Source organism: Camellia sinensis, chromosome 14, assembly GCF_055761805.1.
Source record: "Camellia sinensis isolate YWXY chromosome 14, ASM5576180v1, whole genome shotgun sequence".
Lineage (NCBI taxonomy): Eukaryota > Viridiplantae > Streptophyta > Magnoliopsida > Ericales > Theaceae > Camellia > Camellia sinensis.
This window is the reverse complement of record NC_138974.1, coordinates 28732008-28759749: the sequence shown is the minus strand read 5'-3', so window position 1 is coordinate 28759749 and position 27742 is coordinate 28732008. Positions and strand designations below refer to the sequence as shown.

Sequence of the window (27742 nt, the reverse complement as noted above, 5' to 3'; positions counted from 1 at the left end):
GTCTTAATTCTTGTGGTGATTTTTAGTCAAAAGAAGTTCAAAGGGTCTATGTGTCATTGATTTGCACTTGATCTGACATCTGTTTAACTGGCATTTACTTTACCAAGTTGCAAAGATAACCTCTTTATCAATGTAATTAGCCCAATCAAACAGAGTTAAGAAAACAAATGTTTATTCAACAATCCTCAGAGCTTCTTCTAAACTGAGGTGTTGTAACTCCATGCATGAATTGATTAGCTGTAGCTACATGAATCTATTAGATTAGCGATTGACCCAAAAGCTTAATGTGTTTATGTTTTTAGAAGGCAAGATACTTTTTATTCTTCATGGAAAGTTGGAATTTCAATATTCTATACTATTGTTTCAGATTGAACAATTGTGGGCATGGTAGTTTAGAGTTTGAACTTGTGAACAATTTAGGATTTTCCTGTTGGAAGTTCTTATGTTGTTATGGTATGAAAAATTAGGGCTTGTAAAATTAGGTTCTTATAGTATGAAGAATTAGTTTAGTAGAGTTTTTCTGTATCAAAGGCCTATTGGTTATAATGTCTTACATGGATGGTTCAATACATGAAGATGAAATGAGAAATTATGGTGCGCACAGTGAGGTTATGGGAAGAGTTCTTACAGTATGTACATGCTATTTCATAGAATGTGAAATTAAAAAAAATCAAAGTATGAAAGCAACTACACGCGAAACACATGACGAAAACGGGTTTGATAAACCTGAACAAAATGTCAATTAAAGATATGGAAAAGGTTCTTTCAAAGCATTGAAAACACCCACCCATGAAAGCCCCCAAAAAAAGAGTTTTAATTGAAAAAATTATTTAAAAAAATAATAATAATACCAAAGGGAAAGCATAACAACATAAAACAAAGAGTAAAGGAAAACATAAGCTCGTAAGAAAGGATGAAGAAATCATGACAAATCACAACAAAAAAATTCAAATGTTAATTCTAGATAATTGGAGAAATGATCCCACACATGATTTTTTGTTTAAATGTACAAATAGATAATCCTTCTAAATAATACAAGAAATATAAGTCATGTAGGATGCTATTATATATGGAGCAAATAACTTTCATTTCCATGTTCATGTTGATATGCCACTTAAATATTTTGTAATACCAAAAGACCTATGTCTAAAGGCACTCCTGTGTAATATACATGGTGTTTGCTCTCAAATGTGCTTACTTTATTATTTTGAAATAATTGAGTTACTTTGAATGCAAAGTGTAGGTATGGAAGTTGTGAGCATTATGTTCTATTGGGGTGGAAAGATTTTGCGCAATCGCGATGAATGTGTGTTGTACGACATCGAACCTCAGGGGTTGTATAATGTGCACAAGGGGATAACATTGGCCGAGTTGGAGCCTATGATGGTGCCGAAGGTTGGTACGTATGGGAAAATAATGCGATTAGAGTTTAAATGTAGACTCCCATGTCAGGGGAAGTATAGGTTGCTGCCAATCAAAGATAATGAGACCTTAAGTAATGTCTTAAAGCTCCCACATAAATTAGGCCTGATTATTTTTTGGAAATCTATGTAGAGAAGGAGAGCAATTTTGGTGGCACAGAGATGCCAATTCTGGTGGGTGGGACATTCACTCAAATGTTGACACAATCGCAATCCCCTGACAATACATTTATACAGTCTGCACACATGTTCCCTGAAGATTACCCTTCATTCAATCATTCTCAGAGTTACAATCAATTAAATGCATCACAGAACGTAGATAGTTATTACAGTGCCGGAGTAGGTCCAAGTGCTCCGACAACGTATAATCCGATGGTTCTTACAACCCCATATCCCCACTGGAATAAAGAATGTCCACCGGTTTGTAATGTTCAACGTACACCGGAGACGGCTGTCCAAAATTATGCATACTCTGATGATACAGTGCCATTGTTTGACGAGGTTGGAGTAAGTGATGAAGATTCCGTGGAAGATTTGGATGGCGCATGGGAAGGTGCGGACAATGACTCCGGTGATGATGAAGTTGGAGGGCATCATGATATGCAGGAGGTAGACACAAATGTCCATATCCCTTTCTACCATAATTTGCATTTCGACAATGATGGTTCCATCACTAGCCGTGATGTTGTCGAACGTTGGCAATTGTGGGACTTCGAAACTGCTAATTTGGAGAAAGGAATGATATTTACTGATAAGAAAAGACTAGTGCACACTGTTCAGTTATATAACCTGAAGCGCAATCGAGAATGCAAGGTCATAGAATCCAAAGGAAATAGTTGGGTGGCCGAGTGCAAGCACAACTGCAACTAGAGGGTTTGGGCAACGAAGTTGAAAGACAAATATTTCTTTCAAATTAGAAGGTTTAAAGCGCCGCATCAGTGTGTGTACCCTAGAATGAATAGGGACAATTGCAACCTTAAGTCCGAGGTCATTGCTCATTTCATCAAGGCACAAATTGTGGTAAGTGCCATGCTAGGTACATTATTGTTTTTAGGATTTCATTATGACTGTAATGTATTCAACTATAATGTATATTTGCAGATATCACCAGAATTGCCTCTTGCTACCATAATTGAGGTCGTGAAGGAGAAGTTTCAGTTCACTATATCTGTAGACACCCCATTTTTGACCGACCTTAAGACTCAGACGTCACCGATTGAGCGCTTGGTGATGTTGCATAATGTGCTCGTTCAGAAGTTTTAGAGTCGCGGCCGTAAGCCCTACCTCCGGACTTTCGAACCCTTTTCTGTGCCTTGTCTCGGTTTGCGAACCAGACTCGGTTTTCTCTGTTTCTTTTCCTGAAGGGAGGGAGAGGTCTCGTAGACCATTTCTCAATGTCCGTAGGCTACATTTGGTGGCCGTAGGCCATTTTGCCCATTTCGGAGTCCGGTTCCCGGATTTCGGAGCCGTCAGGCCGTGTGCCTCGGTTCGGGACCGCTTAACCATCTCCTATTGCTCTGATTTTTGGCATACATCTTATTTTCTCCCTTTAAAGGGACACTGGGGGCGGAGAAACCCACTTCGAGGTCGAATACCATTTTCGGTGCTTAACAGCCCATTTTCGGGACCCCGAACTGCGTGTTTTGGCCCCGGAACGTTCGTTTTGCAACGGTTTTCGTTCATTTTTGGCAGGTACCTCTGTTTTATCACAAGGAAGGTCACTGAAGGGTGGGAGGCCAGCAATTGTTGCAGCAACCAGTTATCTCTCCTCCGGGGCCTCCCGGCGCCCGTTTTTGCAACTTCCGGGCTAATGTTGAATACCTTAGGGGTAGTGTTGCCAACTTTCAACCACTTATCTGTGATCTACACATCTGGGAGGCCACTAAAAGTTGGTGGCCGGCCATTAAGGTCACCTGACCCTTTTGACCCCTTTCTTCCGGGCTAATGTTGAACCCCTTGGACCTTTTTTCTTGAACTTTGAACCACATATCTGTGATGTACACACCTGAGAGGCCCCTAAAAGTTCATGGCCGGCCAGTAAGTCAACTTGACCCTTTTGACCCCCTCTTTCCGAGCCATTGTTGAACCCCTTGGGCCCACTTTCTTGAAATTTCAATTACATGGTTGTGTTGTACACACATAGGGCTACCTCCCCAATATCTGGCCGGCCAGAAAAGCTTGTTGACCCTTTTGACCCCTAGCCGGCCGGCTAGGGGGTGTGGCCGGCCGGCCACCTCCAGCCAAAGTGAGAGGCCGGCCGTGTTCTTCTCACTGTACCCTTTCCAGCTGTGGGGCAATATCCCCCAGATATTTTCTGTATCCGGGGGATATTTTGGGAGAGAGTTATGCTCTCCAATTCACCCCCCTTTTACACCCCTTTTCTTGACCTTATAACCAGCTGAGGGTCTCCTTCTTGAGAGTTAGAAAAATTCCTCTCCAAGCACAAACCCTAAACTCCATTGTCATCCTTCTCAATTCTCCAAAAAACCCTAACTTCTTAACCTTCATTCCTTCTACACCACCAAGCTCTACCACCACCATCTCATTTCCAACAGCAAGGGAGGATTCTTGAAGGCTAAAGAAGCTGCAAATCAACCCAAGAAGCAACAAAAGCTTGGATCTTCAAGGGTAAGTTACACTTTGATCCTTTTGACCCTTTTCCTTTATCTATTTCTAAGCCTCATTTCTTTTTGGTTTCAAGCTTCGGCCCTAACTGAAAAGGGCCATATTTTGAGCTCATCTTCACTTCTCATTAAGGGCTCAACCTTGTTTGAGCCCTCCATAATATACTTGCTTCATTGACCATGTTGTATGTCATGATTTTGCATGCTATTTTTGACCCATGAGAAATTTATTTTCGAGCATGTTATAAACTGATATGAGGCATATTTTGAGTCCCTCTTCAACATTGGAGAAGGGCTCAACATTGTTTGGTATTTCCATATGTCACTTGTAGTTATATCCCCTATTTGGCCCCATTTTTGCATAAATTAGTAGCCCTCTTTGCTTCTGTTTTTGGACCTTGGTCCGAACTGAAAGTGGTCTTATTTTGGCCTATACTTCATGATTCATTCACACTTTTTTTCTGTTTGGTGATTATTTTATATACTTCATGTTATAGCACCTTTTGAGCCTTGTTTTGCATCACATTTTTAGCATGTTTGTATACTGATTTGAGGTCTGCCATATACTGTAAATGTTCATATTTTTGGTTCATCTTCAGTGTTATAGAAGGAAATTTTTCAGTTTGGGTTTAGTTTATACCACTTGCTTCATTACCCCTATCTTGGCCCCTATTCTTGTATGCTATTTTCGCCATGCTTATACTTGCTGTTTGGCCATGTTTATAACTGGAAAAGTGCTTATTTTGGGGCTGTCTAGCTTCTGTCTTTGCATTGCATGTCCATGTTGTGCATGTTTGGCATGGCTATAGGCCATTTCGGATGCCTAATGTTGCATTTCGGGACATTTTCTTACATTTCATGTCGTTTCGCTTCATTTCGGGACTGTTTTCCCATATTTTGTTGCTGAAATTTCATGAGCATGCTTGCATATCATTTTTGCCATCTTGCCATGTCATTTTAGCATCGCCTCGGTTTGCGTGCCCGTGTGCACGCATTTCGAGGCACTCCTTTTTTTTATCCGACGGCATCTGATGTGAGTGTGGCTGAGGCTCACTTATGTCGGTATAAGCCCATTTGTCATTTCCATGTCATTTGCATTGCATTTGTCACTGCCTCGGTTTGCGTGCCCGTGTGCACGCATTTCGAGGCACTCCTTTTTTTATCCGACGGCATCTGATGTGAGTGTGGCTGAGGCTCACTTATGTTGGTATAAGCCCATTTGTCATTTCCATGTCATTTGCATTGTATCTGTCATCGCCTCGGTTTGCGTGCCCGTGTGCACGTACTTCGAGGCATCTTATTTTCATCATTCTGTCATCGCCTCGGTTTGCGTGCTTGTGTGCACGTACTTCGAGGCATCTCATTTTCATTGCATTCCGTCATTTTCTCGGTTTGCGTGCCCGAGTGCACGTATTTCGAGGCCTATCATTCCATAGCATTGTGTATGTTAGGATTGTATATTAGTTGCATTTCATGCATATCATGCATATTGCATCATGTCCGGAATAGGAGTTAGCCCGGGCACGGGAAACGAGGTACATTTCGTACTCCGAGTGACGGAATGTGTCTCAATTCCCCAGTCACCGACACTCCGGATTATCCATGATGGAGTTAGGTTTTAGCTGTAGTTTCATGTGCATTCATCCTATATTGAGTGGTGCATTTCGACTCTTCGGCCATCATGCCTCGGTATGCGTGATTGGTGGCACGAGGATCGAAACATGCATATATCTGTGCAAATACATTGCTGTGCCCCTTTCCTGCTCTCTGTTGCAGCAAAATCAGGAATCAGCAATTTTTCGGGATTCGACACGCATTTCGAGGATAACTGCTAAACAGAGGCTAATTGGGGCATTCCGGTGGATTTTCGCGCAAGACGATCCGGACATGCATCATCCATCAGAAGCAAGACAGTCCCTGGCTTGCACGCCAGTTTTATCTGCTTTCTTAGTTAATTCATTAATTAATTAGAAATCTGTAATATTCTTTTATTCGGGACTGTAATATTTGGACTGTATATTTATTCGGACCCTCTGTGCGAGGGCACAACTGTAATAAGTGTGCGTGGGTGTGTTGTATGTCTTCCAACCCCACGTCTTTCTCCCTTTTATTTATCCGCTTATGATGGTTAGATTAGGGCATATTTAAATTAGCATACAGTATGACAGCATGTTTGCATCATTCATCTGTATTGCATGCACCGGGCTCGGCGTATCATACTAACTGCATTGTATTTTCAATTCCAAGTTGAATACATGATAGTTGTAGCATTCCATATGCCATGCTTAGAATAGCCGAGCCTGCTATAGTTGCATTTTGCATGTGTTGCATTAGGCATTTCTGTATACTTAGGATTCATGCATGATTTCTAATATAGTTTCTATTTTGGCTTGGAGTACTCGGTGAGTTTTATGCTTTAGCATCCTTGCATGCGTGTGAGTGAATGCCATGATAGCATGCTTACCATGAGGCTATGTGCTTATCTGATATAACTGCCTGAATGCCTGTGGGTGAAGGTTGGGTTACTTAAATTGGAATAAATCACCAAATGTTTTCAAGCCTACCTGCGGGTAGCAAACCATTTTCAAAAACAAACAAGAAGTGTTTTGTTCCAATCCAGGCGACCTGGTCTATACTTATGTACTGTGTACATCACATAGTAACCTAGGCTAATAAACCGGGTTAAGAACTCACAATGTTTTCAAAAATCGATATCATGGTTAGTAGAGGCCGGTCTTTGACCGGGCGAGCGGGGGTGCTCACGAAGTGACCTTCCCCAATCGTACCCAAGTTCCCGAGCCGAAGCAGCTTTGGTGATGACGGACACGTGGCCTTTTGGCACCGAGTCAGGGTTTCCTAAATTTCCCAAAATAAAATATTTAGGTGGCGACTCTGTATCTGGCAAAGCAGTCCATGTTTGGCACTACTTTTTCAAAAATCAGTTTTCTCAAAAACGATTTGCCAGATTTGGACTCTTTGGTTCAGATTAAGAACCGTGACAAACATTGAGAGTCCGAGCTGTAGCGAGGTCCCCCGCGGGCTTGTTACAGTTTCTGGCGACTCTGCTGGGGAATTAGAGAACTTGACTCAAACTCATGATATCTGTTTTTGACTACACTTGTGTGATTCTTTGCATTGCATTTGCATTGGTGCGCCCAGGACACCGTGTTTGCCATCTGCTATTCCTGAACGGTTTGCCGGAGGCTTGTCTTGTCAAGGCATGACCATAAGGCTGACCGGTTGTGGGCTCTGCCAGTATGGGAACACAAACCCCGGTTTTACCGGGGCACCCTTTTTGACCATTCGACCTAGTGCATATTCGGATCCATAGTGACCATTCTAAATTAGGACAGGTTGCTTACCCGTTTATAGGTTGTTTGAAACCGCTGTGTGCATAGTGAAACCCTAGCTCCTGACAAAATAGGACAGAGAAACCCTACCCCAACATAGGGGTGTTTTGGCTCTCACTTATCTGTTATGTGCTTTAGAGTGCGTCTCTACAGGAATGCATGTATCAGCATATGAGTTTGAGTATCAAGCCTGCGGGCATCAGTTCAGTATTGACAGTATCAGGCCTGCGGGCATCAGATCAGTATACAAGTTTGAGTATCAAGCCTGCGGGCATCAGTTCAGTATTGACAGTATTAGGCCTGCGGGCATCAGCCAGTATTTGAGGATTAGTTATCTGCGGATATCAGATTCTGTGTTAGGGGACAGTGATACAGGGATAATAACCAGTGTTTGAGGACAGTATGTTATTCAGCTTTTTGACTGTGTGCCCGACTGTGTGTCTTGCATTTTATTTTAAGCTGTTGTGCTGTCCGTTTATCTGTTTATTTATTTCCTTTTCGCTTTATTTATCTTTTGCTAGGTCAGTTTTAGCACGATTGCTTCCAACCCAACAGGCATTCCCCAAGCACCTTGGACACGAGGTCGTCGACTCCACCGATCTGAGGATCTAATCGACGGACAGCCAGTGTTCCATTCTCTACCCCCTGTTACAAGAAGGAAACAGAGAAAGCGCAGTGCATCTGAACAGAGAGCACCAGAACAGTGGTATCCCCCATCAGTGGATAGTTGGATTGAGATCCCCATTGAGACAGATCTACCGGTAGTTCAGACAAATCGAAACAATATGACGGCACCGACAGGGGTTGAGGATATGATACGCCAGATGCAGGAAACCATGCGGGCTATGCAACAAGATGCCGTCCGCCGAGATGAACTCGCTAAGCAGTAAGCTGAAATTATGACTCAGCAGGCTGAACTGATTACTAGACTGCAACAACAGAGTACAGCATCTGCTTCACACCAGATTCCTCCTCCAGCAGGAGCCCCATTACTTGAGAAGGCTCCTGTTATTCAGGACGTCCCTCCTAACACCCAGAATACTGTACCGGCTGTCCAAATTCTGCAAGAGGACACAAGTCTTCCAACGGGGCCTGTCCCGCCCCCAATTCCACCACAACTGTCCAAGGTCCACACATCCAATCACCCGGACTCTCCATCCGAGATTGAGGTTGATCAAACAGCTCTGAAATTGAGCAAACTGGAGAAGCTCTTCAAGAAATCCCAAGGGGCTAAGGCTATGCCGGATATCGGAGATGGATATACCGAGGAGGCCGTGACACTCCCCGATAGGTTCAAAATGCCACAAATAGACCGTTTTGACGGGACTGGTGACCCCATGGTTCATATCCGACTGTTTGCGGATGTCTTGCGGCCAATGGGCCTAACACGACAACAGAAGCTCTCACTATTCGGCCGAACCCTGTCGGGTGTGGCCTCCCATTGGTACGCAAGATTATCGGATGAGGTGAAGAAGAATTGGGATGAGATGGCTGAGGCCTTTGTCACACAATATTCATACAACACTCAAATCGAGATCACAACCCGTGATCTGGAGACGACAAGGCAAGAGCCTAAGGAATCTTTCTCGGACTTTGTGATCCGATGGAGGGCCAAGGCGTCGACGATGACTTTAAGGCCTACTGACAGAGATCAAATTCGGATGATTGTGCGCAATCTCCACCCGAAGTTAATGCAAAGAATGATTGTGGTCCCCTTCCCTACTTTCGCAGATTTACATGATATGGGGGTGCAAATAGAAGATGCTATGAGGCAAGGACTGTTTGATCAGGACAGAGAACAACCGAGGAGGACCTTCAATCGCAATAACAATGCAGGCCCGAGCGGCGCTGCAAATACGAGAGCCTCGGAAGTTGGTATGGTCACCACTACTCCCCCTCCCCCTCCAAGACCTATGACTGCCACACCATTCTCCGGCGCGTCCGGAAGTAACTCACAAAACAACCGATTCCAACCACGAGGCCAAAGAACCTTTACTCCACTATATATGCCTCTGACCAAAGTTCTAGGAATACTGATCAGAAAGAATCATTTAAAACCCCTAGAACCAAAGCCATTACCAAATCCACTTCCCCCCTCATATGACCCGTCAAAATACTGTGCATACCACCAACAACACGGTCATGACACCGACCGTTGTTACAGACTGCGTCATGAGATCCAAGATCTTATTGACAAACAGGTGATCGCACCTCCCGACCAACCCAATGTTACGACCAACCCTCTCCCATCACATCACCAAGCTCCTCCTCCCAAAAGAATTAACTTCATCCAGACTGGGGTCGTGTCTTACGATCCTAGCATCTATATTACCCCCACCCATCTACCCAAGCCGGAGGTGCTCCTCCCCGATTGCACTGACCTTTTGTGCATGGTGGACATCCCCAAAACCCAACCGGAACCGGTAATGGTGACCGTCGAAGACAGGGCAGGGCAGATTTTGGGAGAGAATGAGTCTGTTGAATCTGGGACTGGGCAGAGTTTTGCTGAGGGAGCCTATGATCCAAGCAAGTACATCCTACCAACGAGCCGAATTGGGCTAAGTGTAGAATTGCCAGAGACAGGAGAACTATGCATGATCCGGGGGGATGGATCTGGGCTATGGACAGATGAGCCGACAACCGTAGAAGAGGATTTTGCTAACTTGCAATTTCTCGATGATCAGGAGCTGGAAGATGCGTCCATTAACTGGAATGATTATGAGGGATCAGAGGAGGCCACGGGATGGCTCGAAGATCAATCGGATGTAGTGGGGGAAGCCCAATCAGAACAGAGCCCGGCAGGGGCGGAAGTATCAGTTGTGGCCGGAACGGCCGAAAATCAAGTTGTACCGCCGGAGAGCGCCGGTGTTAAGAATTCCGCTCAGGACATGGACATTACGGATGTAGGAACTATTGAACAAACAGCTGTACTGACGCAGTTGGAGCAAGGAAAGTTTGAGGAAACTGAGAGAGCCAGAAAGGCAAAAGGCCCTGAGGGGACCGAAAATGCTGTATGCACAAAGACAAGCAATGCTGCGAGCATATGGACAGAGAGCACTGAGAGTGCAAGTGGACCGGAGCCAGACAGGTGTCTGTTGGCTGCCAGTGGAATGTGGTGGGAAGATGACGATTTGTGTCTTGCCCACACCGATGAAGACTGGGGGAATAACCAGCCGGATGATACTTGGTATCTAGATGAAGTGGACCACATGACAAGAAGTGGGCGATACTTCAAGCCCCCACAAATAGACCAACCCGAGGCATCTGGGAAAGACAGAGAAGCGGAGAAACAGAAGGAGAAGCAGATTGAGGACGAAGCTGTGCTGAAACAGTTAAAAAAGATACAAGCAGACATCTCCATCTGGGGACTGCTAATGGCCTCACGAGTGCACAGAGAAGCTGTCCTATCTGCCATGGACAAGTCGAAACTTTCCATAGACACCACGCCTGAACAGTTGGTTGGGCTGGTTTTTCCGGGAGGAGGCTCCCCGGCATTAACTTTTTCAGACAAGGAGCTACCGCCTGAGGGAGCAAATCATAACAAGCCTCTCTACATCTCTGTGGAATGTAGAGATAAGTGGATACCGGTGGTACTTGTTGATACCGGGTCTGCGATTAATGTCTGCCCGACCAGAACGGCATATGCAATCGGGTTGAAGCCCGTAGATTTCGTCCCAACCACCCAAGTGATCAGAGCATACGATAATACCAGCAGAGAGGTGATGGGGACTGTTAAAATTCAAACTAAGGTTGGTCCAGGACAACATAGTATCGAATTTCATATCTTAGACGTTCCCGCAACCTTTAACTTACTTTTGGGGCGACCGTGGTTGCACCAGGTCAAAGCAGTCTCTTCCACCCTACATCAAATGCTGAAATACCCTCACGGGAAAGGGGTAGCAATCGTTTTTGGAAATTCATCGATCCATCCGCCGCCGGAGGTGTCTACACCCGTCTTGGAGATCGAGCACGGTACGGAGGATGTGTTTTTGTCGGGGTTCACTTTGGCCGAGGCTCAAGTGGTGCAGAATGTCATGGCTGCGAATGAGGGCATGTATGTTAGTGCACAATCCATATACCTCATGAACAAGCTAAAGCATACCCCTGGGATGGGATTAGGGAGAAGCGGCCGGAAAGGCGTTTCAGTATTGGCCGAAGTGCCGCACAACCCCCACGCCTTTGGACTGGGTTATCTGCCCACCAAGGAGGATTGGGTAAGGAAAGGGAAAGAAATGGCCGGAAGGGCCAGAGCAAAGAAAGCCGGGAAACCATTTGATTTAATGCACAGGCCCATCTGGGGTACCCTAAACGGACGTTTCGTCCGGGAGGGGGAAGATTTTCCATTCTGTGGCTTCCCGGAGCCATGGCTGAACGCGAAGGGGGAGCGTGTGCCTGGTTTTGAAATCTTCTTCGACATACAACTATCTGGGGATGACGTTGCCGAAGCGCAGATAGACCCACCAACTGAGTTTGAGCAAGGTGAAACAGTGGATCCTGAGAGTACAGAACTGGAAATGGGGGTAGCACTGGCGAGTCTACTATCAGATCCTCCGATCGGCCAAGAGTGCTTGGGGGATAACTCTTCGGTTTCTGTGATTGGAGATGAAATAGCTGCGGGCTTTCCAGCGCCGATCTTGGATGCATCTATCGCACCTTCTCTCATCTGGCAGTATGAAGAAGGCTTTTTATCTAGCAGTTCCGGGTCAGGTAGTGAGCCGGAATCTGATTCTACCGAATCTTCTGCGTCGGAATCAGATTCCAGCTCGACTGAGTCTGAGTCCGGTATTCCTGGGGGTGATAACCTGGATACCACAGTCCTGTCTAGGTCGTCTTTTTCATTTTCTTTTGAGTCTGTTGTAACAGAGGAATCTGACGGCTTGGAAGTATTTAATGAGAATGATACGGATGTGGTTTCTGAGTATTTCTCTGTGCCTTTGATTTATTGCTTAAATCAGGATTTTCAAAATTTTGATGAAAACAGCGAGGAAGAAATTCCCCCAGTTTTGCAACGATTAATTAATCAAGAGCAGGAAAGATTTGTTAAACCTTTAATGGATGAAATCACTACTGTGAATGTTGGTACTGAGAAGGACCCGCGGCTGGTCCAGATCGGGTCCACGTTGTCTTCAGAGGAGCGCGAGCGTTTAGTCGCTTTATTAAAAGATTTCAAAGAGGTTTTCGCGTGGTCCTACGAAGACATGCCTGGAATCGATCCTGAGATTGTACAGCACCGGATCCCTCTTGATCCAGAGGCCCGCCCTGTCAAACAGAAGCTCAGAAGGATTCGCCCGGACTGGGCCCTCAAGATTAAGGAAGAGGTCACCAAGCAAATTGACGCAGGATTCCTGCTAGTATCTGAATATCCAACTTGGTTGGCCAACATAGTTCCAGTGCCAAAGAAGGACGGCAGGATTCGGGTCTGTGTAGACTTCAGAGATTTGAACAGGGCCAGTCCGAAGGACGACTTCCCCTTGCCGCACATCGACGAATTGGTGGATTTCACGGCAGGACACGCCTTGCTTTCGTTTATGGATGGTTTCTCAGGCTATAATCAGATAGTGATGGCACCCGAAGACTGGGAGAAGACTGCGTTCACTACCCCGTGGGGGACATATTGTTATAGAGTGATGCCATTCGGGTTGAAAAATGCTGGAGCTACGTATCAACGGGCAGCGACTACAATATTGCATGATATGATCCATAAGGAGGTCGAGGTGTATGTGGACGACATGATTGTCAAGTCCAAAGATAGAGAGGGCCACTACACCGCCTTACAAAAATTCTTTCAACGGATCAAAGAGTTTCGGCTGCGACTGAATCCCCAGAAATGCACGTTTGGTGTTACAGCAGGGAAGATGCTAGGGTTTCTGATCACACAAAGGGGCATTGAGGTCGACCCTTCCAAAATCAAGGCCATCTTAGAAATGCCACCACCAAGGACTGAAAAGGAGGTGCGAGGCTTTCTGGGTAAAGTGCAATTCATAAGACGGTTTATTTCTAAATTAACCTTGACTTGTGAACCACTTTTTGGTCTCCTGAAGAAAGGAAAGAAATTCCAGTGGGACGACCGATGTCAAGTAGCTTTTGAGCAGATCAAGGAGTATCTACAGAACCCACCCGTGTTGTCACCGCCAGAGCTGGGGAGACCGTTGATACTGTACCTTTCGGTAACTGAGACTACCATGGGCTGCATGCTCGCGCAGGAGTCAGAAGACAAAGTGGAAAGAGCCATCTACTATCTGAGCAAAAAGATGCTAGATTACGAGACCCGCTATACGCCGCTGGAGAAGGCTTGTTTGGCCTTGGTATGGGCAACTAGGAAGCTGCGGCACTACCTGTTAGCCCACTCAGTAATGTTGGTTTCGCGTTTGGATCCTATCAAATATCTCTTCGAGAAACCAGCACTTACGGGTAGGCTGGCTCGCTGGCTGCTGTTGCTCTCCGAATTTGATTTGAAGTATGTAACGCGCAAGTCAGTAAAAGGGAGAGCGGTAGCGGAGTTCCTTGCCGACCACCCGGTTGAGGGGGATGAAGCGGTTGAGTATCTATTCCCAGATGAAGCCATTCTGCACGTCGAAGATGAAACTTGGACAATGTACTTTGACGGAGCGTCAAACCAGTATGGGTATGGGATAGGGGTGTTGCTGATAGCGCCTGATGATTCCCGTATCCCTTTAGCATTCAAGCTCCGGTTCAAGGTTTCCAACAATGAAGCAGAGTATGAGGCATGTATTGCTGGCCTGGAAGCAGCCCTGGAACTAGGGGCAAAACGGTTGGACGTCATTGGGGACTCGAACCTTGTTGTGTCTCAAGCAAAAGGAGATTGGAAGGTCAAAGAGGAAAGGATGATAATCTACCACCAAGCCTTGGATCAGCTAATTCCTCGGTTTGAGAAGCTAAATTTCACCCACCTCGTAAGAGAGAACAACAGGTTTGCAGATTCATTAGCAACTCTATCTTCTATGATAGACATCCCGTCCGGAGTCCGGATGCGTCCAGTCATTATTGATCAAAAGTTTACACCAGCATACGAGTCGATTTCCGCCATAGATGAGGTTCAAGATGGCAACCCCTGGTATTACGACATCTGGAACTTCTTGGAAAAGGAGACATATCCACTAGGGGCAAATGCCAAAGATAAGAGGGCTGTCAGAAGAATGGCTGCTCAGTTCAATATCTGCGGAGGAAAACTGTACAAAAGGGGTCATCTGGGAATGCATAAGCTCTGTGTAGAAGCTGAAGAGTCAAAACGCCTGATGGAAGCCATCCACGGAGGAGAGTGTGGTGCACACATGAATGGAGTAATGCTGGCCAGAAAGATTCTCAGACAGGGTTACTACTGGTCAACCATGGAGGAGGATTGTATTAGCTTTGTTCGGCGATGCCACAAGTGTCAAATTCATGCAAATCGCATGAACATCCCGCCGTCAAAGCTGTACAACATGACTTCGCCATGGCCTTTTTCAGTCTGGGGAATTGATGTGATCGGAGCTGTTACCCCGAAGGGGTCAAACGGGCATGAGTTTATCCTAGTAGCGATAGATTATTTTACAAAGTGGGTCGAGGCCCAATCATACGCAGTGTTGAAGGCGTCGCATGTCGCAAAGTTCATCAGGAACAACATCATCTGTCGCTACGGGGTGCCAAACGAAATAATTTCAGATAATGGTTCCCACTTCAAGAAAGAAGTGATAAACTTGTTGGAGAAATACAATGTGGCTTTTCATAAGTCATCTACATACAGGCCACAGACCAACGGAGCGGTTGAGGCCGCCAACAAGAATATCAAGCATATACTACAGAAGATGGTGGAAACCTATCGAGATTGGCCAGACAAGCTGCCATTTGCTTTGTGGGGCTACAGGACTTCAATCAGAACTTCTACTGGAGCAACTCCGTATTCATTGGTCTATAGAATGGAGGCTGTTCTACCCATTGAGATTGAGGTCCCATCATTACGAGTATTGGCTGAATGCCAGATAGCCGAAGCAAATTGGCAGCAAAGCAGATTCGAAGAACTCATGCTCTTTGATGAAAGGAGACTGAAAGCACTGTACCACATCCAAGGCTATCAACGCAGAATTGCCCGGGCTTTCAACAAGAAGGTTAAGTCTAGGAATCTGAAAGAAGGAGATTTGGTGCTCAAAGACAACCGAGCTCCCATCCACGACCCAAGGGGCAAGTTCAGACCCAATTGGACTGGTCCTTACATCATCAAGGCTATCTGGTCAGGTGGGGCTGTGGTTCTGATGGATCTAGATGGCTTGGAGTTCTCACAACCGATCAATATGGACAAGTTAAAGAAATACTATCCTTGAGAGGCTCGCTAGGCCGAAAACCCGAAAGGGCGACCTAGGCAAAATTCAGAGCATAAAAAATTAGAAAATATAAAAACTGAGCTCGCAAGGTTGAGAACCCGCAAAGGGCGGCCTTGGCAAAAGTTAGAGCGCAAAAGGAGGGTGAAAATACTCGAGTGAACCCGAGCCTGAACTACGTAAGGCTTGATTCCCATCTTCGGGATACGTAGGCAACTTCGCCTCGAAGTTCAGCCATAAACTCTTCCCCGATCAACTCTGTCCATGTTAATCATCTCAGTCATCTTTATCCATCAGCATTTATCATGATCTCCGGTACAGTGCTGTTCAAACTAGGGGCAACTTTCCGTTGCCGCGACGGTGCAAAGTTATTCAGACAAGGGGCAACTTTCCGTTGCTTTGAAGTACCGCTTTGTTCTTCAGACTAGGGGCAACTTTCCGTTGCCGCGACGATGCAAAGTTACTCAGACAAGGAGCAACTTTCCGTTGCTATGGAGTGCCGCATTGTCCTTCAGACTAGGGGCAACTTTCCAGTTGCAAGGATCTGGGGTTGTGCATCTCAGTGACAGATCTCCGGTGTATCCGATTCTGATCCACATCGAAAATAGTTTTGAAAAGTTTTAATGAAAGTTGACTTTGTTCAAATCAATCTTTTTACGACTAAGACCATTTTTGGACCAAAAGTGGAAAATTTTTAGTATCATAACTTTCAATTTCATTGATTTCAAAGTAGAGTTCTCCTGCTCTTGCATTACAATTGAAGTTGCTTATTTTTGTACATTCATAAAGAAAACTTGAAAATGCTAAATAGGCAATAAATTCGAGTCATAGTTGAATCAAGTATCTCTGTGTCCCCTCCCAGAGCTGGACGGAGCATCTGATGCCAAGCTGGGCCCAACCTGTGCCTCCTCATTGAGCCAATCCACGCACTCATCGGACAAAGTGCAACTGAAAGAAGAAGCGGGGGCCAGGAGCTCCCTAGTCCTCCATGCCGTGGCATATCGGGCAAGCTGTGCACCCCGAATCGGGAAAGCGGCTGGATACTCAATCCCCTCCGGTGGGCAGGTCTGATCATGACCAAACTGACGCAGAAACCGGAATGGAAAATAGAATACACAATGGGTTAGACCAATCAATTGGATCCCAATCAGCCGAGACATACTATAGCTCATTGCCGGGAGGTTGAGCCAAGGACAACGCCAAGCAATGCGGTCTGCGGACAAATTGCACATCCAATCGAACCACCACCTTTCGTCAAGAGCATTGACTAGGCGCTGCCGAAAGAAGTAGCCTCGAGCTGAATAAGCAGGGCAAGAATCCACAACCTGCAATTTATCCATTAACCATACCTAGGGGAGGGATGGAAAATGAGAGAATAAAGAATAGAGAGATGTACGATGAGAGAAAAGTAAGACAAGGGTTTTGTGAGAAAAACCGAGCCTGAGGGCTGAGTGATGTGAGCAAATATATATGTGAGGTCGGATGGGAAACATTACCTGCAGCAGCAGTGGACTCCCGGCGAACCTAGTCGCCTCCCGGCGATAGACAGAATCTAAACCCATCAATGTCTCGGCCAAGGTCATGGCAATACAACTCTTCCCTTCTCTCAAACCTTGGGCGACTTCAATCAGGCGAATGCTAGCCCCGCCAAAACCCGAGGAAAGTAGAAAGTGAGACAACAAACATAAGCAGAGGGCGTGTTGCCGGAAACCCTGCCAATAATGGTTGCTGCGGTCACCAGCGTCGGAAAAACGGTGGATCAAGCCGAGGATGTCCAGCTCTCCACTGCAGATCAGAGATCGAGCGTCATGCGCTATGAGCCCACACATCCGCCCTAAAGCCTGGGCGTGACCAAAACGGAACTGGGGCAAGATCACTTCAGAACACTCAGACTCCATCAAAACTTGAAAATCTTCGAAAGTGGGGCATATCTCTTGACCACCAAAGCTAAAAACATGCGTCACTGGATTCCAGAACCTTGCCGCGGCATGTAGAAAAGGGAGATGTAACGGAGTACGGCTCAGCGTGAATAGTGCATTCAAGCCGAAACCCCGGAAATTCAGCTTTTCCGAGCCATCTAGAGAAGAGATCCAAGATGTGATATTTTCCGCGAGAAATGCCTCCATCTTTGCCTAAAACTAAGATAAAATGAATGTTCCCGAAGTTGAGGCTTTTATAGAAGGAAAAACACTATTCACGGGGACACGTGTCAAAAATCTGGTGGCTGTAGGACTGAATGGCCGGCCAGCTACTTTTTCTGGCTGGCCAGCCATTTACTTTTTCAAAAATGGCCGGCCGACTCCCAAGGATGGCTGGCAATGCTGCGATGTATCTCCTTGACCCTGTTTTACCCTTCAAGGGAGAGTTCCAAGCATTTCCAGGCAACGGGAGAATCAAAGACCTTCATCTCCCTCCATTTCGGATGCGTTCCGATCGTCAGAAGTACACTTTGTGGTTGTTGAGTTTTGCTTATCGAGTTGTTGCATTTTGCTTATCGAGTTGTTTGTCGAGCGGACGTGTTTCGTGTTTTTGAGTCATTGCTCTCTGTTTAAGCAATCTTTGTTACAGTCTTGTTTTATTTACAGTGTTGCATTTTGCTTATCGAGTTGTAAACTTGCTAAAGATTCTGTTATATCTTAGTAAGTTGAGTTGTTTAGTTTGTTGCGTCGGTTCACTACCTGACTTGGTGATTACACAATGCGCATTACCATTCCATTTCATTTTTGTGCAAAGTAAATGATGCGATACGATGCTAAAAGTTCAAAATACAAACCCCTTTCCAAAAGCTATTTCATTTCATCATGCTTTACAACAAACAAAGGCACAAGTTTTAAAAAAAAAAATAAAATAATATAAAACTGCCTAACAATGTGCAAAGTGCTACAAACTACTAGCAAAAAGAAAAATAAAGCAGGAAATAGCAGCATCAAAATCCTCGGGAACAGGAACGAGAAGCACGCCTGGTCCTCTTTTGTGGGACAACCTCCACACCACCATCAGAGTCGGAGCTGTCATCCTCAGGATCCTCCTCAGCCTCGCCTCTGTTCCCCGAGCCAAAACCGGAGCCTCCCTCCTCAACAGATGTCTCGAACTGACGGTCGGTAGCCTCCTCCTCCTCCTCCTCCTCCTCATCAGGCTCCACCTCCACAACATGAGCCCTGCGTCTGCGGACAGGCCCTCCTCGAGCTCCTCGATAAGGCCTAGATGGCCCGGCTCCTCGGGAAGGCCGAGATGACCCCTCCCCCTGATAAGGCCCGGACGGCCCAGCTCCCTGATAAGGCCCAGATGGCCCAGCTCCCCAATGAGGCCCAGGTGGCCTAGTCTGTGGCTGACCAGACCATGAAGGCATCTGAAAACAAAGAGTTCAATTCCAATACATCAGTCCAAATATGTACATCAGATGCAGATACAAGCAAAAGCTACATGAAGTGGGTGTATGTAAATACAGTGTACAAGTGAGGTGTGTGGCAGATGTGTTCTACACAAGTAGTCTATCGATGCAGTGGAAATCAGCATGTCATCAGAAGTATGATAAATACCAGAAAACTGAAGGGTACCTGAATGCCTGCGACGGGCAACTGTGCCTCCCTGCGCAGGACCATGCCCTCGAGTGTGGCTACCAGCCCAACCACCTCCTCTATGTACCCTCGCGATGGCTGCAAAAATGAGTTCGTAATCATCAGTGAACAAATGAGTGTCTAAACATCTGAAATGATGAATGACAAAAGTGGAGCATACCGGCGGTGAGTCCGGATCAATGGCGTATCGATCGCTGGGCATCGGAGGCTCTAGTGGAATCGGAATCGGAGAGCTAGTCCCATACTGCCACGCCATCAACTCAGTAGGCATATCTGGCCATCCCAGATGAGGATGAATCGACGGGGTCGGAGGAAACGGTCTACTCCCACCTCTAGATGTGCCAGCCCTACTAGAAGAAGGGATGTCTGTAGCTCGAGCCTGAGCCTGGTCCGAGGATGACATACCGGCAGGTCTCATCATCGGGATACGAGCTTCTGTCAAAGGAGGCATCAAATATATGTGACGATAGGTGGCGTAGTCCCCCTCCGCAACATATAGCAAAGCATCGCTGCCCAGCATGGCGCCGACTACCTCTGAGAAAGAGAGCCTGTCAGCAGTCCGCATACTAGCTGGAGGTACCGCGGGAACATCCTGAGAAAGATACCCCCGTACCTGGCGCAGAAAACGCTCCCCCAGGAACCAGACTCTGCCAACTGGCCCTTCGAGCAGGACCCTATACCGGGAGATGCCTGACGCTCCGGTATATTGAAGTAGGAGATCATCACCCAGGGGTGCCCAAGGCTGCCAAGTAATCTGCGGATGATAAATGCATAAACCAATCAGAAATCAAGAATATACAGAGCAAGTCAAAGATGAAAATGAAAAGAACTGAAAGTTCTGAAGTACCTCTGAGTGTCGCACAGTGTCGAAGTACTGTCGCAGGCGAACCAGGGTCTCTCGAGGCCTCGCCCGGTGCGGGCCCTCAAATATCAATGAATATGGGGTCACGGGAATCCCCACCACCTCCAGCTCTGGGGTTAACGATGGGAAGTATACATAAGCCCATAGCTGAGAAAAGCAGTGCAGAATATAAGTACGAAATGCTGAGAGCAAAATGCAGACTGTAAAAGTGCGCTGTGTGTGCAATGTACAAGTAATGAAGAGCAGAAATGTAAATCGAGGGGACAGAAAATACCTCCCAAGCTCTCCAGTAGCCACCAAGCAAATCGCCCCGCCCGCGGGAGGTCGCGCTCATGTAAAAGTAGAGGGTAGCCAGGCCAGCGCCACCCCAATCATATCTACTGACCTGTGATAGGTCAACCAGAGCGCTCAACAGGTATAGCCCAATGGTGTTCCCTCTGTCGGCGAACAAGGTAGTCCCGAAGAGGAACATCAGGAAACCACGGGCATACTGCTCTGTCTCCTCGGGAGTCTCGGGCACCATCTCAGCCCGCCGGAAATGGGAGAAGAACCAAGTATATCGGACTCTCCCAGAGACCCTGTCAACAGGTGGGCGAGCCCCCAACAAATACATCCAGGCGGCCTCCCACTCGCCCATATCCTCATCATAGGGGATGGGCCAACCTCCGACATCAAGGCCGGTCAATACGGCAAAGTCAAAAGGGGTCATGGTCATGTCCCCGGTAGCATAGAAATGAAAGGAATTGGTGGTGTCCCACCATCTCTCTACCAAAGCTGCCATCAATGTCCTCCTGGCAGGACAACGTGACAACCCGACGCAAAAGGGCCCGAACCCTGCCGCATCTATCAAATCCCGGACGCCCTCCGGCAGCTCAGCATACCAATCCCGTGCCATGGTGGAGCCGTACCCTCGCACACTACGGGAACCACCCTGCATTCAAAATGAATACATGTGTCAATAATGAGATGAAATGGGCTGTGTGCCAATGAAATGAATGGGCTGTGTGCCAATGAAATGAATGGGCTGTGTGCCAATGAAATGAAATGGGCTGTGTGCCGATCAAGTGAAATAAGCTACATGCGAAATCTATTTGGGCTGCGTGTTCAACTTTCAGTTAAATTGTGGGCTGCGTGTTCACTATCTATCTGGGCTGCGTGTTCAGAAAATTTGAATTTTGGGCTGCGTGTTCAACTTTCAGTTTAATTGTGGGCTGCGTGTTCACTATCTATCTGGGCTGCGTGTTCAGATGATTTGAATTTTGGGCTGCGTGTTCAACTTTCAGTTAAATTGTGGGCTGCGTGTTCACTATCCTATCTGGGCTGCGTGTTCAGAAAATTTGAAATTTGGGCTGCGTGTTCAACTTTCAGTATAATTGTGGGCTGCGTGTTCACTATCTACCTGGGCTGCGTGTTCAGAAAATTTGAATTTTGGGCTGCGTGTTCAACTTTCAGTTTAATTGTGGGCTGCGTGTTCACTATCTATCTGGGCTGCGTGTTCAGAAAATTTGAAATTTGGGCTGCGTGTTCAACTTTCAGTATAATTGTGGGCTGCGTGTTCAGAAAATTTGAATTTTGGGCTGCGTGTTCAACTTTCAGTTTAATTGTGGGCTGCGTGTTCACTATCTACCTGGGCTGCGTGTTCAGATGATTTGAATTTTGGGCTGTGTGTTCAACTTTCAGTATAATTGTGGGCTGCGTATTCACTATCTACCTGGGCTGCGTGTTCAGAAAATTTGAATTTTGGGCTGCGTGTTCAACTTTCAGTTTAATTGTGGGCTGCGTGTTCACTATCTACCTGGGCTGCGTGTTCAGAAAATTTGAATTTTGGGTTGCGTGTTCACCTTTCAGTTTAATTGTGGGCTGCGTGTTCACTATCTACCTGGGCTGCGTGTTCAGATGATTTGAATTTTGGGCTGCGTGTTCAACTTTTAGTTAAATTGTGGGCTGCGTGTTCATTATCTATCTGGGCTGCGTGTTCAGAGAATTTGAATTTTGGGCTGCGTGTTCAACTTTCAGTATAATTGTGGGCTGCGCGTTCACTATCTACCTGGGCTGCGTGTTCAGAAATTTTGAAGTTTGGGCTGCGTGTTCAACTTCCAACTATTGTGGGCTGCGTGTTCACTATCTATCTGGGCTGCGTGTTCAGAAAATTTAAAGTGTGGGCTGTGTGTTCACTTTCGAATTCGGGCTATGTGTTCAACAAATCAGTGTTTGAACCGTGTATTCTAATGTGAGCTGTGTGTTCGCAATTAATCAATGAGCCGAGTGTTCAGAAATTCAAGTGTGGGAACTACATGTTCAAGATGTAAGGAAAGTACTATGTCACAAGCTAGCATGGCAAGGGTGCGAAATGTAAAATACAGAAGATGAGGTAAATACCTCTCGAGCCTCATGAGAGAGATGCTGCTCCGGCTCTCTGAGAAGCAGATCCGTGGGTGCTCTCTCGTCAAAACTGGTAAAATGACGGAAAACGGCACGAGGGAGGACGTGCGCTGCCGGACGGTACCTCCCGGGAATGAAAGGGCGAGTCCTCGGGGGTAAGGTCATGGGATCGAAGTCATCACCGGCACCTGAAAAACCTCCACCATGAGAAGAAGTACCCGCCATTTTCAGGAATCTGCAAAAGGGGAGCAAAAATGAGCAAAATGAGCAAAATTGGAAAAAGTCAACAAAAGTCAACTCTCGGGAAATAAAAAAGTCAACAAAAGTCAACTCCCGAGAAAATATTCTAAATATTAAGATGAACTTACCTCAAGTGGTGAAAATGCAAAGAGAAGCTCCGAAGCCGGAATTTAATCGCTCCAAAGTGTTTAAAACTAAGTGTTTTTACGAAAACAATTTGCGCGAGGCGTTGGAAAACGCGCGTAAAACTCAAAACTGGAGAGAAAAGTGTTGAAAGAGGCAAGAAATGAAGTGAGGTTCGGCTGCCATTTATAGGCCTCAAGCCTTGGTTTGAAAGAGCATCAAAAAGGAGGCAAAAAGACCAAAATGCCCCCGGGAAAAGGGCATGGCCGGCCGGCCCCTATTTCTAGCTGGCCAGCCATCTGCTTTTTGCAGAAATGGCCGGCCAGCCATTAGCTTTTGTGGAAACCGGTTAGACACCCCCCCTTGGGAAGATAAGTGGCCGGCCATGCTCCCCACATGCTCACCTAGCTCTCTGCAAATTTTGAGGAAGATCGGAGTTCCCGGGACCTGAAAAAGTTCAAGAAAAGTACACTTCCGGTCGCGAAATTGCTCCGTCGGGACTTCGGTTTCAAGTTCTGACATGTGTCTCATCATCATTCATCAAAATCAAAGTGTATCCTTTTTGAATGAGTTGTAACCTTTCAAAGAAGCAAATCGGAGGCCGTGATCGAGTTACCTTCGCCGAAACACGCGTTTCCGTACTCGTTGTTTCACGACGAATGAACACCCTGATTCATACTCGTTTTGTACTTTCATGCACATATCTTGCATTCTCATGGGCATACTCACATTGTCATGTACATTTCTTGTTATTTGTATACCTCTGTGTTTGAGCATGCGTTGTCGCGCATGTTCCACTCTTGCATTGCGATGCATACACTCACCGACGCCGCGTGTGTCGAAACTTTCGGAATCGCGTTAAATATTTGTTGTTAGCATATTGTACTTGTTGCAATTTCTCTCTTTTGCAGGCACGATATTGTATGTACGGTTCAATTGAGGCTGGCGCGACCAGACGAATCGCGCAGGTATCGTATCTTCTCCGTGTGAGACATGGCGGAGATTGAATAATCCTCCGCATTCTTAACTGCATGAAATGTAGTTGTTGCTTTGCATTCTTGCTTAAAACTGTTGCATCTATTTGCAAATACTTGCTTCATTACAGCTTGCTGCATTTGCATAATCATTGGGTTACCTTCGGCTTCTTGCATATCATTTGCATTTTGCCCCCTGCCTGCGGGCATGCCTGCGGGCACATCTCTGTCTATCTTGTATGTTTGTCTGAGTCTTCGGCCTTGTCAAAAATAGGTCGTCTCGGGGCTTTGACATTCACTCCCGTCACTTGTGACTTCCGAGTTCTGTCAAAGAGGGGCAACTGTAGACACCCCATTTTTGACCGACCTTAAGACTCAGACGTCACCGATTGAGCGCTTGGTGATGTTGCATAATGTGCTCGTTCAGAAGTTTCAGAGTCGCGGCCGTAAGCCCTACCTCCGGACTTCCGAACCCTTTTCTGTGCCTTGTCTCGGTTTGCGAACCAGACTCGATTTTCTCTGTTTCTTTTCCTGAAGGGAGGGAGAGGTCTCGTAGACCATTTCTCAATGTCCGTAGGCTACATTTGGTGGCCGTAGGCCATTTTGCCCATTTCGGAGTCCGGTTCCCGATTTTCGGAGCCGTCAGGCCGTGTGCCTCGGTTCGGGACCGCTTAACCATCTCCTATTGCTCTGATTTTTGGCATACATCTTATTTTCTCCCTTTTAAGGGACACTGGGGGCGGAGAAACCCACTTCGAGGTCGAATACCATTTTCGGTGCTTAACAGCCCATTTTCGGGACCCCGAACTGCGTGTTTTGGCCCCGGAACGTTCGTTTTGCAACGGTTTTCGTTCATTTTTGGCAGGTACCTCTGTTTTATCACAAGGAAGGTCACTGAAGGGTGGGAGGCCAGCAATTGTTGCAGCAACCAGTTATCTCTCCTCCGGGGCCTCCCGGCGCCCGTTTTTGCAACTTCCGGGCTAATGTTGAATACCTTAGGGGTAGTGTTGCCAACTTTCAACCACTTATCTGTGATCTACACATCTGGGAGGCCACTAAAAGTTGGTGGCCGGCCATTAAGGTCACCTGACCCTTTTGACCCCTTTCTTCCGGGCTAATGTTGAACCCCTTGGACCTTTTTTCTTGAACTTTGAACCACATATCTGTGATGTACACACCTGAGAGGCCCCTAAAAGTTCATGGCCGGCCAGTAAGTCAACTTGACCCTTTTGACCCCCTCTTTCCGAGCCATTGTTGAACCCCTTGGGCCCACTTTCTTGAAATTTCAATTACATGGTTGTGTTGTACACACATAGGGCTACCTCCCCAATATCTGGCCGGCCAGAAAAGCTTGTTGACCCTTTTGACCCCTAGCCGGCCGGCTAGGGGGTGTGGCCGGTCGGCCACCTCCAGCCAAAGTGAGAGGCTGGCCGTGTTCTTCTCACTGTACCCTTTCCAGCTGTGGGGCAATATCCCCCAGATATTTTCTGTATCCGGGGGATATTTTGGGAGAGAGTTATGCTCTCCAATTCACCCCCCTTTTACACCCCTTTTCTTGACCTTATAACCAGCTGAGGGTCTCCTTCTTGAGGGTTAGAAAAATTCCTCTCCAAGCACAAACCCTAAACTCCATTGTCATCCTTCTCAATTCTCCAAAAAACCCTAACTTCTTAACCTTCATTCCTTCTACACCACTAAGCTCTACCACCACCATCTCATTTCCAACAGCAAGGGAGGATTCTTGAAGGCTAAAGAAGCTGCAAATCAACCCAAGAAGCAACAAAAGCTTGGATCTTCAAGGGTAAGTTACACTTTGATCCTTTTGACCCTTTTCCTTTATCTATTTCTAAGCCTCATTTCTTTTTGGTTTCAAGCTTCGGCCCTAACTGAAAAGGGCCATATTTTGAGCTCATCTTCACTTCTCATTAAGGGCTCAACCTTGTTTGAGCCCTCCATAATATACTTGCTTCATTGACCATGTTGTATGTCATGATTTTGCATGCTATTTTTGACCCATGAGAAATTTATTTTCGAGCATGTTATAAACTGATATGAGGCATATTTTGAGTCCCTCTTCAACATTGGAGAAGGGCTCAACATTGTTTGGTATTTCCATATGTCACTTGTAGTTATATCCCCTATTTGGCCCCATTTTTGCATAAATTAGTAGCCCTCTTTGCTTCTGTTTTTGGACCTTGGTCCGAACTGAAAGTGGTCTTATTTTGGCCTATACTTCATGATTCATTCACACTTTTTTTCTGTTTGGTGATTATTTTATATACTTCATGTTATAGCACCTTTTGAGCCTTGTTTTGCATCACATTTTTAGCATGTTTGTATACTGATTTGAGGTCTGCCATATACTGTAAATGTTCATATTTTTGGTTCATCTTCAGTGTTATAGAAGGAAATTTTTCAGTTTGGGTTTAGTTTATACCACTTGCTTCATTACCCCTATCTTGGCCCCTATTCTTGTATGCTATTTTCGCCATGCTTATACTTGCTGTTTGGCCATGTTTATAACTGGAAAAGTGCTTATTTTGGGGCTGTCTAGCTTCTGTCTTTGCATTGCATGTCCATGTTGTGCATGTTTGGCATGGCTATAGGCCATTTCGGATGCCTAATGTTGCATTTCGGGACATTTTCTTACATTTCATGTCGTTTCGCTTCATTTCGGGACTGTTTTCCCATATTTTGTTGCTGAAATTTCATGAGCATGCTTGCATATCATTTTTGCCATCTTGCCATGTCATTTTAGCATCACCTCGGTTTGCGTGCCCGTGTGCACGCATTTCGAGGCACTCCTTTTTTTTATCCGACGGCATCTGATGTGAGTGTGGCTGAGGCTCACTTATGTCGGTATAAGCCCATTTGTCATTTTCATGTCATTTGCATTGCATTTGTCACTGCCTCGGTTTGCGTGCCCGTGTGCACGCATTTCGAGGCACTTCTTTTTTTATCCGACGGCATCTGATGTGAGTGTGGCTGAGGCTCACTTATGTTGGTATAAGCCCATTTGTCATTTCCATGTCATTTGCATTGTATCTGTCATCGCCTCGGTTTGCGTGCCCGTGTGCACGTACTTCGAGGCATCTCATTTTCATCATTCTGTCATCGCCTCGGTTTGCGTGCCTGTGTGCACGTACTTCGAGGCATCTCATTTTCATTACATTCCGTCATTTTCTCGGTTTGCGTGCCCGAGTGCACGTATTTCGAGGCCTATCATTCCATAGCATTGTGTATGTTAGGATTGTATATTAGTTGCATTTCATGCATATCATGCATATTGCATCATGTCCGGAATAGGAGTTAGCCCGGGCACGGGAAACGAGGTACATTTCGTACTCCGAGTGACGGAATGTGTCTCAATTCCCCAGTCACCGACACTCCGGATTATCCATGATGGAGTTAGGTTTTAGCTGTAGTTTCATGTGCATTCATCCTATATTGAGTGGTGCATTTCGACTCTTCGGCCATCATGCCTCGGTATGCGTGATTGGTGGCACGAGGATCGAAACATGCATATATCTGTGCAAATACATTGCTGTGCCCCTTTCCTGCTCTCTATTGCAGCAAAATCAGGAATCAGCAATTTTTCAGGATTCGGCACGCATTTCGAGGATAACTGCTAAACAGAGGCTAATTGGGGCATTCCGGTGGATTTCCGCGCAAGACGATCCGGACATGCATCATCCATCAGAAGCAAGACAGTCCCTGGCTTGCACGCCAGTTTTATCTGCTTTCTTAGTTAATTCATTAATTAATTAGAAATCTGTAATATTCTTTTATTCGGGACTGTAATATTTGGACTGTATATTTATTCGGACCCTCTGTGCGAGGGCACAACTGTAATAAGTGTGCGTGGGTGTGTTG

General features: G+C 46.2%; 1 protein-coding gene across 1 annotated transcript; it reads right to left on the bottom strand.

Moving 5' to 3' along the window:
* Nucleotides 1-2424: 2424 nt before the first annotated feature.
* On the bottom strand, nt 2425-19853 carry LOC145806873 (uncharacterized). Its single transcript, XM_082904712.1, has 4 exons — nt 19449-19853; nt 19268-19366; nt 18947-19059; nt 2425-2488 (listed from the first exon to the last, which is right to left on the bottom strand). Exons 1-4 carry the CDS (start codon nt 19851-19853, stop codon nt 2425-2427), a joined length of 681 nt encoding a protein of 226 aa, XP_082760838.1.
* Nucleotides 19854-27742: the final 7889 nt, after the last annotated feature.

Excerpts from the sequence above, each read along its gene's own strand:
- LOC145806873 (XM_082904712.1), bottom strand. The coding sequence starts at position 19,853 with ATGCGGACTGCTGACAGGCTCTCTTTCTCAGAGGTAGTCGGCGCCATG. Across the intron at positions 19,367-19,448 it reads TTGATCCGGACTCACCGCCG|CCATCGCGAGGGTACATAGA; the intron begins GTATGCTCCACT and ends TCATTTTTGCAG. Across the intron at positions 19,060-19,267 it reads TGCCCGTCGCAGGCATTCAG|ATGCCTTCATGGTCTGGTCA; the intron begins GTACCCTTCAGT and ends CTTTGTTTTCAG.